The sequence below is a fragment of the Chenopodium quinoa genome, unplaced genomic scaffold (assembly GCF_001683475.1).
Source record: "Chenopodium quinoa cultivar QQ74 unplaced genomic scaffold, ASM168347v1, whole genome shotgun sequence".
NCBI lineage: Eukaryota > Viridiplantae > Streptophyta > Magnoliopsida > Caryophyllales > Amaranthaceae > Chenopodium > Chenopodium quinoa.
The window spans coordinates 1,486,396-1,503,185 of NW_018744128.1; the positions used below are offsets into that span (position 1 = coordinate 1,486,396).

Sequence of the window (16,790 nt, forward strand, 5' to 3'; positions counted from 1 at the left end):
CGGCGACTAGGTAAGAGCCATATTTACTTAGTCACCCCTTAAAAATTTTAGTATGAAATTAAAAAGTTCATACAACACCTATTCACACTGATAGGAAACAGTCGTCCTAGACTGCCTATAGCAAAAAAAACACAAGTAAGAAAACCCTTTCTTACTTGGTTAATTTTACAAATGACAGGACCGCCTGCCTAAAGGTAATCCAGTCATATACTGCCTACAAGTCTAAGTAAGAAAACCCTTTCTTACTTGGTTAATTTTACTAATAACAAGACCGCCTGCCTAAAGGTAATCCAGTCTTTTAAACGGGACCAATACCGATTGAATAAATGGCCGACTGATCGCCCAGCTTGGAAACAGACCACCAGTCGTCCAGGGGCATAGGCGGACCATCCGTACCTGTCTACAATCGGCCATGCAAAACAGTCGATATAGTGTACAATTCAATATCAAATATTCAACACTTAGACAAATTTCAAGAAAAATAAAATTGCATTAAAGAAGATTAAAATATTCAGAACCCCGGCCCCCTGGCCGGGTAAATACAAGCAAACGGCACGCAGGCCGTGAAAGAAGACATAAAAGCTTAAGAAGGGGGCAAGTCTTCAACATTAGCAGCGTACCCCTGAAGTAGAGTTCACCCTAGTCTCTTGAAGCTCGGGACGCAGTTTAGGGGTACTTGCTCTCGTACCCCTGAAGTAGAGTTCACCCTAGTCTCTACTTTGAAGAGTCCTTTGTCTAGGATCTCTTTTTTAGCCTTTGGGGGAACAGGCGGCATGCTGCGGCCGCCTGCGAGAAGAGGCGGATCCCTATTCCACTTGTTAAAGCGTTTGTTCAGCTCCGTGTCTGAACCCTCGATGATAAGGAAGGTGTTCCGCCAATCCTTCCATTTGTTCGCCTTACCTCTCGTCATGAGGTAGCCCCTATGGCTTGTTAATTGATACCAGCCGGTACCGCCCGACTTAGGGGTCCGGCTGAGATAGTTCATGTGGGCGAAAGCCTCAAAGCTTGGCTCCACCCCGTACATTTTGCACCCGGCCACATAGCCGAGTACGTTTACCCAAGAGTTGGGGGCTAACTGCCATAACCCCAAATCATACCCATCTAAAATCCGCTGAACAGCCGGATGTAATGGGAAGCGCAGTCCAGCTTTGATGGCCGCCACATAGCAGCCAAAGCAGCCGTCATCATAGCTGGTACCAGCCGGCCAGACGACAGTGTCTTCTGGATCCGGCACGAACAGTAAAAATCCGGGGCCCTTTCTGTGGTTAGCTATAAAGCTCTCCACTTTGTCTTGCATGGCTGCGATCCGGCCCCGGGGTACCGTGCAGTAGTAGGGGGTGTTTTCCTCTCTGTAAGAGGCGGACGGCTCCGCCCAATTGCCCCCCTTCTCAACTGCATGAGAAAGCCTCGCCTCTTGTAGGCGGCTGTTTCTTTCTTCTGAGCCTGGAGAAGCGTGGCCAGAAGAGCTGGACTCGGACTCGTCCTCTGACGAGCCCGAAGAGGATGACTCATCCCCTCTCCCAGAGGGGCCCGCCTCCTCTCCCTTAGAAGGAGCAGGAGAAAAGTTAGACATATCAACGGTGAAATGGGAATGGACCACCTTGACCCCCCCCCTCAGAACTGTCGGCTTGGCAGCCGCCTTGTTTCACTTCTACATCTGGCGCCTGGTCAGATGTTTCACTAATGGGCACCCTTTGGGAGGAGCCGTCCGAGTTTGAGATCCTAGCAGTCATTTTTGTTCTGGCCATCACGTTCTGCATAGACACAGATACAGTCGGACTTTGTATAAAGGGCAAAGATGGGTCCAGAAAAGGGCAGGCGGCACTCCTAGTCCTAGATTCAGCCGTCCCCGGTGACCGGCTGATCACTAACTTAGGTCGTGTCGTGTGCTTCCATGGTGCCATTTCAAAAAATAATAATAAGAAAAAAATTAAGAATAAGAGAACCGACGGTTACCTGAACGAGTGACGACTGATGAAATTCTGAAATCCTTTGCAAACGGCTTGTCAGAGCAGGCGGTAGGCAACAAAAGTCCAAAGTGTCAGAGCAAGTTCAGGGGTCCGAATGTTCTCTCGCAAAGTTCTCAAATGTGAAAATGACCGAAGTCAGCACTTCCTTATATAAGCAAAGTGAGAAGGCGAAGGGTCGCTTCCAAATTCAAAATTTGGGCGGGAAAATCTCTCGGCCATTTGCAAGGTGACACCTGTAGCAGGCCGTCGCCTGTCACCATGCGACACCTGTCACAGGTGACACGTGACCAGTCACGTGCCACCTGTGAGGGGCAAATGATTAGGGGATTTTTATCCACCAATCACCGTCTGACAAGTGGACCAACCAGGTTCCGCCACGTGTCCTTCACGTAGGCCAATAGGAGCCTGCCACGTGTCAATCACAGATACGTCCTCTACGGACCAATTGAGACACGCCACGTGTCCACCCATGCCAAATGGGAAAACCGGCCAACAAGGCCCAATCCTGTTTAGAGGCCCAGTCAGCCCTAGGTTTACCCTAAACCTAGAGAGTGGCACGCTTCCCGAGGTTATAAATACCCCTCTTAATCCTCATTAAGAGAAGGAGGACTCGAAAACAACACACGGATTACACATTAAACACTCTCACCTAGAGAGACTAAATCACTTTAATTTCCGCATTTATTACTCCTTAATCAGGTACTAACTTGACCGTTGGAGGCGGAGCTCCTACCACAAGGAGTCTTCGTTGTTTTGCAGGTACAGGCGTCCGGTTCCAGTCTCGGTGTTGTAACTCTCCCGCAGGACACCAGAAAACCCCGAAACAATAAACAAAAGGAAGAGGGAAAATGAGGAGAGGAAGAGAAATAGAGATGGTAGTTATGTTTGTGGGAATTGTGTTGTTCATGTCAATACAATTTGTGCCATCATCAGCACAACAGGATTGCTGGGATAGGATACAAACATGCATCGCCGGCGCTGATTCAGCGGCTAAGTTCCAAGAGGAGTGCTGCACCATCATTTCGGAGGAAATAAGCACCGAGAGAGAGTGTTTCTGCAGCGTCAAGCCTATTCTTGATCAAAATGCCACCCTTGCCGACTCCCTATCTAATGTTCTCTCTCTTTGTGACGGCATTGCTTCTTTCAACACAATTTGCTCTGGTATATATGCATATATCCTACACATTACGTGTTACACTTTACACTTATTATGATTTATCTTTTATTCCCCCCACCCCCAATAGTATTTTCTCATATGAATGCTTAACGTTAAAAAGACATGGCAAAGGAGTTAGTCGTTCAAATTTGGCATAATTAAACTTCAGTAGTTATTGTTCTCTTCACCTTATTTATGTTAAAATTATATCAAAAAGCTAGATTATTCAAACTTGACTAGATAATACCAAAAAAATTTAATTTTATTTTGTTATGTCCTTTTGTTATTCTGTGTTTATATTTTATGTTTCATGTTAGTTGATCCTAAATCATTTTGGAACTAAACCTTTGTTGCTGTAGTTGTTTTTATACTAATAAAATTAGATAATGGGAAGACACATACCCACACCCACAAGCGGAATCTATGAAGTCTTACTACACTAGAATAAACTATGATCAAGGTTTAATTTGATTAGGACATCCGATCAAACTAGATTACACCAAGAAGATTTAGACTAGAAACACATTATTTTTTTATAAGTGATGAGAACAACTTGTGTCATGAATTTTTTTCAACTTGATGCGCATTTGATTTATTTGGAAATTAGCTAATTAAGATCATTCAATCAACACTAGTCAATTTGAAATAAGGTTGATTATGGTTTAGATTTGGTTCACTTTCATCAATTGGACTTTTCGTCCACTTTGTTTATAATCGGGCACTTTTAATTTACTCACCGTGTACAATACATGTTGGATTAACTAATTTTGCAATGTCTGCTTTGAAGGTTCTGCTCCAAGCCCCATTGCAACTCCACCCTCATCAACACCGGGTAATTTCTTTTATTTAATTAAAACAGTGGCGAATTTGATCCGCAAATTTATCAATTTAAATTGCATACATGGAGGGCGAGTTATGTAATAGTATATACTTCATAGTATCGGAATATATTACTTCCTTCGTTTCAAAAAAAAAAAAATATTCTCACTTGAAATCATAACACTATTTATAAGATGGAAAAAAATAATAATTTAAATGACTCTTAATACTACCTTCTTTCTTAGGAATAATGCTCGTTTGTTGCAAATAATAGAAAACAAATGTAGTATACTCGTAACATAATCATATTGGGTCTTGTTACTGAATTGTTTATTAAAATCAATTGTTATATATTTAATTAACAAATATAGCTAGGAATTTAATTAATCATCCTTTAATTTGCGCATATGCCTTTTCATTTGGGCCATTATACTCACCAATTTAATTCTTCCAGCCACCTTAGAGCCATCAGAAGATGCAAGTTGCTGGGAAGAAATCGGAACTTGTATTCAAAAGAATTTAAATCGAAGTGAATTGGAGCCAACTTTGAATCCAGATAGCCCGGCGTTTAATGTGACTGAATTTTTCTGCTGTCCTCTGATGCAACAAGCAGCAAGAACTGAAAAACAATGTTTTTGTGCCATCAACACTGTTATTCAGGATAATCCAGATTCGGCAACCAATATTACACTCGTCTTGTCCGCTTGCAACATTGCAAGTTCTACTGCTTCTCTTAACAATTTCTGCCAAGGTATATTATATTTACAAACATGTGTTTATTCACCGTAGTACCCCTTGTAAACGTACACCTAATGTAATTTTTCCTTACATTTATAATTTTTTCCAAACGAATTTCATATATAGTCGATCATATCAAGTAGTAATATGGTTTGTTATTGTTTGTTTTTGTGGTTGAAGCTCCAAGTGACTCCCCAACTCAATCTTTGGCAATTTCGGCTGGTATGTATTATAATTTATCTTGTTTACCATTATATAATTTCAAGGCGTTGTGATTGTTCATACCTATTAATCTATTATTATTTTACCTCTTCACTTAGCTATAGAGTTTATATTTTGAAACGTGTCGGATGAATAAATTATTATCCTATTTCATGTTACAGATTAAAGTTGATTTAATTTTTTTTTTTTTTTTTTTTTTTTTTTTTTTTTGAGGAAAGATTAAAGTTGAATTTAATTTATCCCGTTATTAATTGTTTGATGGGTTTTTCTATAAAAATAATTATTGAAGGTGAAGCTTCAAGCCCTAATCCCGCTCCTACAATCCGGCCATCTCAAGGTAAATTTCTTACTTGAAATATTGTACGTAGTAGCATCACAACTTTAAGTAACAAAAATCATGTATTAGAAATTAAGAAACAAATACATTAAGGAATTTACATTGATTGTGCAAATCATATTTGATTCTCACATCCACACAATCATGCAAATATAACATTACATTGATACATATTAAAAAGTGTTGCACATAATAGTGTTTTTTTTTTTTTAGCCTAATTATGTAAATCTTATCTACAAGTGTTACATATTAACATTGAGGTTTCAAATTAATAAAGGTTCCATGGAGAGCCTCAACGATGCAAGTTTAATGACCACAAAAAAGACTTCAGGTAATTACTCTGCTCATCATTTTACATTAAATAAAGGAATTAAAATTTTCTCTTTCACCCCGCTACATGTTTACAACTTTACATGCTCGGATATACATATTTATGTTTGTGAACAACTTTCTCATTTCACCCTAAAAGTCCATACTTAACTCGAGCAATTTCTACTAATATATTGAACTAATTATCTAGTCCGTGTAGCTCAAGAGGGAGATATAAAAATGGAGTGATGTTAACTTATCATTTTATCGTCAAAATTTAATTAAGTTTTGTGTATATAACTAACATTTTATCTTCTCTTTTGAATATAAAATTGATGGTATAGCTTCAAGCCCTACCTCAACTCCAACGAAGACACCACAAATAGGTAATTACTTTTCCAATTTACTGAAGGTAGATTTAATTTAAATTGATGGTATTATACATTTATACATTAATTAGTACATATATAGACAGCTAGCATAATGAAAATAAATAAATTGTATGACCATAAACTTACAATAAACAAGAATATAATTCCACGACTAGCCCAAGCCTGGCGTCTGAAAATTTAGTTGTCACCGTATTAGTTTAACTTTAGATTTTCAAACATGACTCGTAATGTATATTTAATAGATTTTGTAAAGTATTTACCTAGAGTACGTACATTGAATTTCCACGTGAATGTAACATTGCAGGTAAATCTGAAGTTGATAAAGGTGCTGCAAATAAGATTACGATGATTGGGTCACTTTCTGGCTTGTTCATTATCTTCACATATGTCCTTCTTCATTAGATATTTGGAGTTTCCATGTTTTAACGATTTTCTCGAGTATAAACAACGCTGATCTAAGAGATGCTCAATTCCTGATTATACGTAAAATTGTGCTTGTATTGCTGGTTGTTTTCATTGTAAATTATATTGCTATGTAACATTATCTGTATGTGAGTGCGTGTTTTCAAAGCACATATATACTTCATATATATAATTAATATTACAAGTGTTGTTCCTGCTGGATTCTGCTTTCGTTAACGTCTGAGGGCTGGTAATGGTTTACCGTCCAATTGCTCACCTGCACAGCCAATACAGATTAGCTAGCCCGGGGGTTATCCGGGAATAACCACTTCGATGCTAAATTCAGTACCTTTGTGAGAAGAAAGTGAAGAAAGTGAAAGAAGAGAGAGAAAGTGTTTTAGAGAGAGAAAAAATCGTCCTTGAAATGAGGATTTGCTTGGGTATTTATAGGAACACAACCAAGCAGGTGCCACCTATACAGATAGGTGGCACACCGACCTTGTAAGTAGTAGGTGCCTACGCGGCACCAAGCAACTCTCCACGTGTTGGAGGGACATGCCACGTTCCGAGAAGCAGCTCTCCACGTGGTAGAGACTAATGCCGGTAAGGACATGAATTATTCAATGATTAACGAGGGCTTTAAACTGCACGACACTCTTTTACCGGCATATTATGATTCTACCGGTATATCCCGTACAACTAGCCCCCCAAGTGAGGGCGTTAGTAAAACTGACGTGCTCACTTGCGTTGGAACACGGTGGTGGTATGTACGATATGTCATAAAAGAATGTTTTAAAAAACGAAAACAAAATCTACGATTTGCCCCCCGAGTGAGCAAATTGACGATAGTAATTTGCTCAATAAAAACATGAAAAAATCTACAATTTTCCCCCCAAGTGAGCAAATTGACGATAGGACCTTGCTCAATACATGAAAAAATCTACAATTTGCCCCCCAAGTGAGCAAATTGACGATAGGACTTTACTCAATTACCGAGTAAAATGCCGACATGTTTTGGCTCAATAAAATACTGAAACCGAAAATAGGAGTTAAAACGATTTCACACATTTGAAAATTTATCCCCCAGGATTTGGCGGGAAAATGTAGTAAAATAATGGGGCACGTGTCAGTCATCGAAGTAGGTTACTTTCGAAAAGGCGTTTTATTACAGCCGTTGGATTGCATGCAGTAAATGTCACATCAACCGCTTCATTTGTACAGTATAAATAGCAAATTTCGTACTTTTGACCCTTCATGTCTGTTGCGAAAAAATTTCGAAAAATTTCTACTTCACTTCGCTCGTAGCGCGCTTGTATTTCTGCGATTCAAGGCTCAATTTGTTAAGGGTTTGTTCAGTTGTGTTGTGACCGGTGTTTGTAAACGGAGGACACTTAATTCCCGAGTTACGCTTTCAAGAGTTGAGTTGAAAAAGAGATAAAAAAACCCTAACTTTCTTTTCGATTTCTCACTGGTTTGTGGTTTAGTAGATTTTGCGTTTATTTCATTATTTGTGAATGTCTGGTTCTGGAATGCATGCAAACATGGGTAAAGCCAATGAGGCTGAACTCTGTACACCCTTAACTTCTGTGGAAGAAAGAGAAGCTTATTACCGTCATAAGTTTCTAGCTGACGCCGAGAAGGCTTTGCGTCCTACCAACCCTGATATTCCAGAGGACATAGAGATTGCCGATGTTGAGCCTATTAGCGTTCAATATCATTTGAGGTCAAATTTGGATTTATTTAATCAATACGGCACTAATATTAACAGGATGCCGAGAACGAAACACACCAGTTACCAACGTGAGGTTGGTGAAAGCAGTAAACCTTCCGTTGATGAAGAAATGGTTGACCTTGGGCCTGAAGCTTCGGATATCCGAGAAGAAGATATCCGGTCAGTCGAAGATAGCCTAGAACGGCAAGAAAGCGGGGGTGAAAGCATCGGTAACGAAGACGATGCAGATGGGTCTGAAGAGGTTGGGGAAGGAGAAGATGATGAGGGTGAAAACAGCGAGACCGACGAGGAAATTGCTGCAGATTTCAACCTTGCTGCTCAGATTGCAGAAGAGGAACGTCTCGACGAGGAATACGACTCAGATCAAGATGATCCAAAGTATCTAGAACCTTAAGAAATTCCCCGCAGCTATGAAATAACTGAGTCAACTGTGGATCCGGTGTGGTTGCAGACAGCCACCGAAAAAGATTATTGCCAACATGGCAAACGCTTCTACTATCTCCCTGACGGTTACGAACTGAGACTACCAAGTAATGGTCAGACGGCTTTGGACTGTCCTGCCGGTCACATTGTTGTGTATGCAAAACATTTAGAGTTTGGTTTACGGTTTCCACTCCATCATTACATCGAAAAAATATTCAGGGCTTGGAATGTTTCAATTGCACAGTTAACGCCTCCGACTATCCGAAATATTGTGTCTCTTGTCTGGGTTATGATATTTATGGACTTTCGCCTTACCCTGAACTTATTTCGGAGATTACATTGGATAAAAAGAGATAGTCAGTCACCCGGATGGTGGTCCCTTTTTACCACTCCCGGTAAATGTACAGTGTGGCCAAAATTGACCAGTTGCAAGAACTGGAAGAATGAATTTTATTTTATGAGTGTGCCTGACGATTTTACCATCCGTAGGACATTTCATCATCCACACAGCATGTTCGAGACCATACGGTCAAGAGCGTTAGGACCGATGGAGAAAAAAGCTTTTAAATGGTTTAATTGTACATATGTTAGAGCCGGTAAGAAGAATAAAGTCGTTCCGGGGGTGTGGTTGCTCCACTGTAATTATATACTAGGCAACGCCCCTCTATCTCATGTCGGTCTCTGCCATACCGATGTTTTTGGTATGGATGCATTTATAAATTATATACATTTGCTTATACTCGTGATTTGGAATTAATTTATGTGTTTTGCTTGCTTATTTTCGTACTTGCCTGTGTGTATTTACTTACACTTGTTGTTACGCCTAAGCTTACCTTTATCATATCGGTTTATTGACGTTTATTATCAGCTTGTCCTCCGCCAGGTATCGACAAGCTTGACTTTAGCCGACTAGGGTTGCATTCTGACGGATCGGCCAAAGAAGTCATACGACACCCTGCCCTCTTTTGCTACCAGAGCGTCGAAAAGAAAAAGAACCAAACAACAAGATATGGCTCCTACCGAACGCACTACCAAGCCCCGCACCCTTGCTGTGAAAAGGGGTGGTGGGAATGCGTCTAAAAGGACTTCCGAGTCCTCCGACCGAGAGCCACAGAAAAAGCAGAAAAAACATGACGGCGATACAGTCCCTCTTCGTCCGGAGGCACAGGAGTCTTGGCCGGAAGGAGTTGTCAACCTGGAGGACGAGACCGAATCCCATCCTGCAAAGAAGCTGACGGTCACCTTGAGAGATCCAAAAGGTCTCGGGGTCAGCAGCGAGGTCAGAACCGGCCAGATGGCCAGCATTGAAAAGCCTCCAAGCAAGGAGACAACAATCATGTCGGGGCACACTGGCGGTCTGGGCCAGAATGCTTTCGTCCCGGCCGGCGTCAGTGACTTTATCGAGATTCCTCATGTCAAAATCCCGGTAGACGTCGTTGACGAGTAGTCTGTGCCCTCTGGTGTTGCCGGCGACCCATGGAACCCCCGGATCAACGTCAACCGCGGAGAGTTTGTTCTCTGTGACGACCCTGCGATTGGCGGAAGCATGGGGTGGAGGGTACTCAAGGATTTGGCAACGCCAACCGACAGGCCTGTCAATCGCGTTGCCGCTCCCTGCGGTCAGCTGATGAACAACATGCTCCGGGTAAGATAGCATTTATATATATATATATATATTTAACGGAAATTTCTGTTATCGTTAACTAGACCGTCAACTCCGCTATCGAAGTGGTACACATGTACCAACATTATCAGCGCGCCGCCGATAACGCTGAGACCAAGCTGAAAAAGGCTGACGACGCTTGTAAGGTCGTCATCAAAGAGCACGATAAAGTTAAATCTGATATGATGACCTTGCAAAAGCAAGTGTCGGAGCTAAACAAGAAGCTGACGGATCAGGAGCTGTTAAAAAAGAAGGTAGCCAGCCTTGAGCAGAGTCTGAAGGACGAGAGGGAGGCTAAGGCAAAGCTGGCCATCCAGGTTGAGGAAATGGAGCGTGACAAACCGGGAATCAGGCGCCGAGCCGTTAATCGGTTCCTGCAGACCGACCTTTACGCCAATTTGATGGTTGACCGGTACACTGCCGGCTGGGTCTCTGCGCATCGTTGTGTGTGAAAAGCGGAGGGGTGGGATTCGACGAAATGGCAGGCCGTCGAGAGGGCTTTTAACAAAGAAATGAACCACTCTCCTACCAGCTATGAGAGTGAGTACTTTGACGAGCTCCCCCCACATGCTGTGATAACCAATTTAGACCCGCGCGAATTGCCGGAAGTGGAGTTTGATGACGCCCTTATCCGTAGCCCTATTGCCACTCATGCTGGTAAAGATGGGTCTGCCGGTTCCTCCAACAAAGAAGCTGAGAAAGAGCCTGTTAAAGTGGCTGAATCAACAAAGGAGGCCGGCAAAAATTAATCAGGAGGGCAGTCATCTCTGGGCTATAATGTTTATGTTTATCTGTACCCGTTTCTATGTATCACACAATTACTTCCGTCTGTATTATGCAACCTTTTTTCTTTTAACGTTTAAATACTCTATTTGCGTATGTCTGTACTTAACACAATTATTCTTAATCAGTTAGTTTATTTACTTCCTTACCATTATCCTTACTGTCATGCGAATTTTGTTTATGCTATGGCCGTTACTTACCTTTTAATTAATATTTAATGATTGCCTTCCTTGAATCGTGTTTTAGTTATTCCTTGATTTTTAACACAAATGTACGTTTTTCGGCATTTCAAAACTATACTTCTCGGTATTTTATTTGCGAATAAAATCTTGGAAGACCAAAGAATGCATTCAACTTTGTTATCGGTGTTTTCAAGATACACCTTACCGGTGTTTTGGAAAACCAAATAATGCATTCAACTTTGTTATCGGTGTTTTCAAGATACACCTTACCAATAATACTCCCCGAGTTTTTCGGCAGAATTTATTCGTAAACCAATTCTAGGAAAACTCTGTAATGCTTGTGCTGAACATCGGATATGAAACATACCGAGATAAAGTATCCAACTTTTGTCAGGCTGAGCAAAGGCAGTGGATCAGACCGCACTTTCAACTCCCCTTGAGGTCCATTATTATCTTATTTTATTATTCTTCCCTCACTTGAACGACCGAGTCAGCTAGCTAGGCTGTGATCAGATCGTATCGAAAGTAGGTAATGCGATTGTATTTTATAAGTGTTGAAATAGGTTACAATACTAATAAATGCCGAAAACATACATACGTATGACAACATGTCATCAAAATTTATACTACGTAAAATAGGTCACATTTAAATTTCACATGAAATATTTCTTTAATACACTAGCGTTCCAAACATTCTTCAGGGGTACACCTTCAAGGGTCATTAACCGATAAGACCCTTGCCAAAGTGTTTCATATATTTGGTAAGGCTCCTCCCAGGTTGCAGTAAATTTACCTTCTGCGTTCCTTTTGCCGGTTGCCGCCGTTCTACGTAGAACTAGATCACCATCTTCCATGGGCCGATAGTTGACACGTCGGTTATAAGCGTGGCTCATTCGGTTTTTGTATGCCACAGATTTTATGGCAGCCGTCAACCTTGCTTCCGGTAGAAAATCCAATTGTCGTCGGAGCAACAAATCATTTTGACTTTCGCAGAAGTGTTGTACCCGAAAAGAAGGTAATCCCACTTCCGCCGGAACCACTGCCTCTGAGCCGAAAGCGAGGTTAAAAGGAGATTCCCCCGTAGTTTCTCTTGTTGTCGTACGATTCGCCCACAAAATCTCGGGTATCAGATCAGCTCACAAGCCTTTAGTGTCTTCTACTTTTTTCTTAACTACCCCTAGTATCTGCTTGTTAGCGGCCTCAGCTTGGCCATTTGACTGCGGGTGACATACTGTCGCATACGCAAACTTTACTTTGTATATGCTTAGAAATTTCTTTACCGGGCTACAGTCAAATTGTGATCCGTGATCAAACACCATTGCTGTCGGCAACCCGAACCGCGTAAAAATGCTTTTCCAGATAAAATTTTTTACCTCATTCGCTGTAATCTTTGCTACCGGTTCTGCTTCTATCCATTTTGTGAAGTAGTCTATCCCTACAATCAAAAACTTACGGCCACCTGTTGCCGATGTAAACGGCCCTATAATGTCCATTCCCCACTGAGAAAACGGGATTGGGTTAAGAATAGGTGACAAATCATTGGGAGGTTGATTAATTACCGGCCCGTACTTCTGGAATTTATCACATTTTTTAGCGTATTCCATGGTATCTGCATTCATTGTTGGCCAATAGTAGCCTCGTTTCATTGCTTCCAAGGACATTGACCGACCCCCCGCATGATTACCACAATCACCCTCGTGTATTTCTTCTATCAGTCTTGCCGACTCATAAGCCGTTATACACCTTCGCAGCGGTAACGAAAACCCCCGCTTATACAACAAACCTCGGAACATGATAAACCAAACACTGTCTTTCTGGACCTTTCTTGCCTCCGTCTTGCCGGCAGGAAGGGCATTATGTATTTTGTAAGCCAAGATATCATCATACCATTCTTGTCCCGCAGTTGTACAATATACGTCCTTAGGAGGTTGTTCATCAATACTTCTTTCTTTCATAACCTCTACCATAACCGTCCTCTCTAAGTCATTGAAGCTTGAACTTGCGAGTTTAGCCAAGGCGTCTGCCTGTGTGTTCATTGCTCGAGGGACCAACTTGATTTCGAAATACTCCAGACCAGATGTAACACTCTTGAGTTTTGCCAAATATGTCGTCATGCTCGACTCTCGAGTCTCGTAAGTGCCATTAAACTGATTTGCTACTAACTGCGAGTCAGTTGTCATCTCAATACGCCTTGCTTCCGCAGATATGCATAACTGTATTCCTGCCAACGCTGCTTCATATTCTGCCTCATTATTCGAGGCTTTGAACTTGAACTTAACGGCATACTCGAACACATCTCCCTGGGGAGAGATAATAATTACTCCAGCTCCTGAGCCGGTTGAAGCAGAAGAGCCGTCAACTGATACCTTCCATGTGCCGATAGCATCCTCTTCTTCATAATAGGACGTTTCCACAATGAAGTCAGACAAAGCCTGGGCTTTAATTGATACTCTTGGTTTATACGCAATAACATACTCAGACAATTCAATAGCCCATTTAAGCAGTCGGCCAGACGTTTCCATCTTCTACAAAGATTTCTCTAACGGCTGATTCGTTAAGATATCAATTGCATGTGCATCAAAATAAGGGCGTAACTTTCGTGCGGCCACAACTACCGCGTACGCGACCTTTTCTACTAACGGGTACCTTTTCTCGGCAGCATTTAAGACGTGGCTCACGAAGTAAATTGGCAGTTGTGTTTTTTGCCGCTCTACCAGGAGCACCGCCGCTACCGTATTTTCCGACGCGGAGATATAAAGCTGTAATATTTCTCCTTGTTCTGGCCTTGCAACGGTGGGTAAGGACCTCAAGTGATTTTTAACAGCCTGAAACGCCTTGGACTGGTCCTTCCCCCATTCAAACAGCTTGTTCTGACGCAAGATCACAAAGAACGGTAAGGCCTTATCAGCTGACTTGCTGATGAATCTCGTTAACGCGGCCATTCGACCAGTGAGCCTCTGTATGTCTTTTATACACTTTGGTTCTGGTAAACTCAGAATCGCCTCAATCTTATCGGGGTTGGCGTCTATCCCCCTTTCGCTCACCATGAAACCGAGAAACTTTCCTGACCGCACGCCGAACACGCACTTCTCTGGGTTTAACTTCATCCGGTAACGCAAGTGTCTCAAAAGTTTCTCTCAAATCGACGACGTGGTCTGTAGCCAAACGGCTTTTCACAATTGAATCATCCACATACACCTCTACATTTCTTCCTTTCTGGTTCGCAAATACCTTGTCGACCAGCTTCTGGTACGTAGCCCCTGCATTTCTCAATCCAAATGGCATAGCCCTGTAGCAGAAAACTCGGGAGTCGGTAATGAATGCCGCCTTGGTTCGATCCGACTCATATAAGCTGACCTGATGATATCCGGAGAAAGCGTCCATGAAGCTCAATAGCGCGTGACCGGAGGTTGAATCTACCAATCTATCTATCCTCGGCAAGGGATAGCAATCTTTCGGGCAGGCTCTGTTCAAGTCTGTAAAATCCACGCACATTCTCCATTTCCCTGACGGCTTCCTCACCATAACCACATTTGCTAACCATTCGGGGTATGTGCAAGGTTCGATAAACCCTGCCGCTAGCAACTTATTCACCTCTGACCGAATAGCCTCCATTTTCTCTGTTGAGAAGTTCCTCTTCTTCTGCCGAACAGGTCTTGCCCTCCTGTCGACATTTAGCTTATGTACTATGACGTCGGGATGTATCCCTGGCATGTCGTCTGCCGAGAAAGCGAACACGTCAGCACTTTCTCGCAACAATTCTACCAAATGGTAGCGTGTGTTGACATCCATATCGGATCCGACACGCACTACCCTACCGGGAACTCCAGGCTGCAATTCGATCTTTACAGTTTCGCCTCCTGGGGAAGGACGTGGCGCAGTTACCGGCCGGGTATCAAAATTTTCCATAGCCAAGTCATGTGTAGAGGGAATTCGTTCTCGCTTGGCTGGTGTCTGTTCACAAGTTGGTTGTCATCTAGCCCATTCATCAATGCCATCACGGCAATTTCTTGCTGCAATTTTGGTATAGTGTTAGCCTCGTTGTTGAAGCGTCTAATGAAATCCCTGAGCGACTCATCCTTTCGTTGCCGTATAGCCATGAGCTCGCCAGATGTCCTTTGTCTCGCACTATTACTTATGTACTGACCTGTGAGCAACTCCACCAGGGTCTCAAAGTAGTCAATTGATCCCGGCTCAAAATTGGAGAACCAATCCGAAGCTGAGCCGATAAGAGTCGTGGGGAAAACTTTACACCACACAGCATCGGTGTCGGTATATAGCAACATGTGACTCTCAAACGCAGCCACATACCGCTTTGGTCCCCCTTACCATCATACGTACAGGACGACATCTTTATTTTCTCCATTTGCTGGTAAAGTACCTCTTGTGTGAATGGAGATATTCTGGGCCTGATGATCACCCTGACTGCCCGCCTTTCCAAGCCACTAGAGACCTCGTGCCGGTAAGAACCTGAATCCCCCACCTGGGCGCCTTGTGTGAGTTGGCGCTCGACCAGTGTGGTCTCTCGGCCCCGGTTTCTTGACGGTTGTTGCTGTCCCGCCTGATTGAACTGACTCTCCAAGTTCACTATCAGCGGCTTTGTCGGTACCTCATCCCGCATTCCCCCTGCCGCTAACTCGGCTTCTTTTCTTTTCTTAGACATAGCCCGCATGACCTTGGTCGTTATCTCTAGCTCCTCCGGGGTAAACCCTTCCAAGGGATCTGGGGTTAATGCTCTACTACGGTCAGGTGTTACGGGCCTGTTCATTGTGTTACCATGAAGGAGATGAGTTTCATCTTCGACCATGATTTCTGGTAGTACGGTTTTATTCGTGTTGTCATATTGCCGGTTATCAACTTCAGGCACCGGTACTAAAGTTTCCTTACTTCCTTCCATGACTGTGAGAGGTCCTGTTGGACGATAGAAGTTATTACTCCCCCCTCCTTCTAGCGCCAATTGTTCCTGCTGGATTCTGCTTTCGTTAACGTCTGAGGGCTGGTAATGGTTTACCGTCCAATTTCTCACCTGCACAGCCAATACAAATTAGCTAGCCCGGGGGTTATCCGGGAATAACCACTCTGATGCTAAAGTCAGTACCTTTGTGAGAAGAAAGTGAAGAAAGTGAAAGAAGAGAGAGAAAGTGTTTTAGAGAGAGAAAAAATCGTCCTTGAAATGAGGATTTGCTTGGGTATTTATAGGAACACAACCAAGCAGGTGCCACCTATACAGATAGGTGGCACATCGACCTTGTAAGTAGTAGGTGCCTACGCGGCACCAAGCAACTCTCCACGTGTTGGAGGGACATGCCACGTTCCGAGAAGCAGCTCTCCACGTGGTAGAGACTAATGCCGATAAGGACATGAATTATTCAATGATTAACGAGGGCTTTAAACTGCACGACACTCTTTTACCGGCATATTATGATTCTACCGGTATATCCCGTACAAGTGTATTTTTACAAATCCTTACATTATTCTTCATCTGGTAATCAACGGGTCGGACATTATCGTCAATCTAAGACTAGCCACCATCAATGACATAAACATCTATTTCATAGGTTAAAAATACACTAATTCTATTGCCACAATTTCTCATGATGTAGTATATATACATCTACTCTATTTAAAACTTGGGTGGGCCTAGTTCATCACATTAATATTA

At 42.6% G+C, this 16,790-nt stretch overlaps 2 protein-coding genes across 2 annotated transcripts; one reads left to right on the top strand and one right to left on the bottom strand.

Moving 5' to 3' along the window:
* The first annotated feature begins 7,886 nt into the window (after positions 1–7,886).
* On the top strand, positions 7,887–8,471 carry LOC110692862 (acidic leucine-rich nuclear phosphoprotein 32 family member B-like). The gene has a single exon (XM_021869944.1). The coding sequence runs from the start codon at positions 7,887–7,889 to the stop codon at positions 8,469–8,471; it is 585 nt and encodes a 194-aa protein (XP_021725636.1).
* A 3,793-nt stretch (positions 8,472–12,264) lies between these two features.
* On the bottom strand, positions 12,265–13,650 carry LOC110692863. Its single transcript, XM_021869945.1, has one exon. It carries the CDS (start codon positions 13,648–13,650, stop codon positions 12,265–12,267), a length of 1,386 nt encoding a protein of 461 aa, XP_021725637.1.
* Between the last annotated feature and the right edge of the window lie 3,140 nt (positions 13,651–16,790).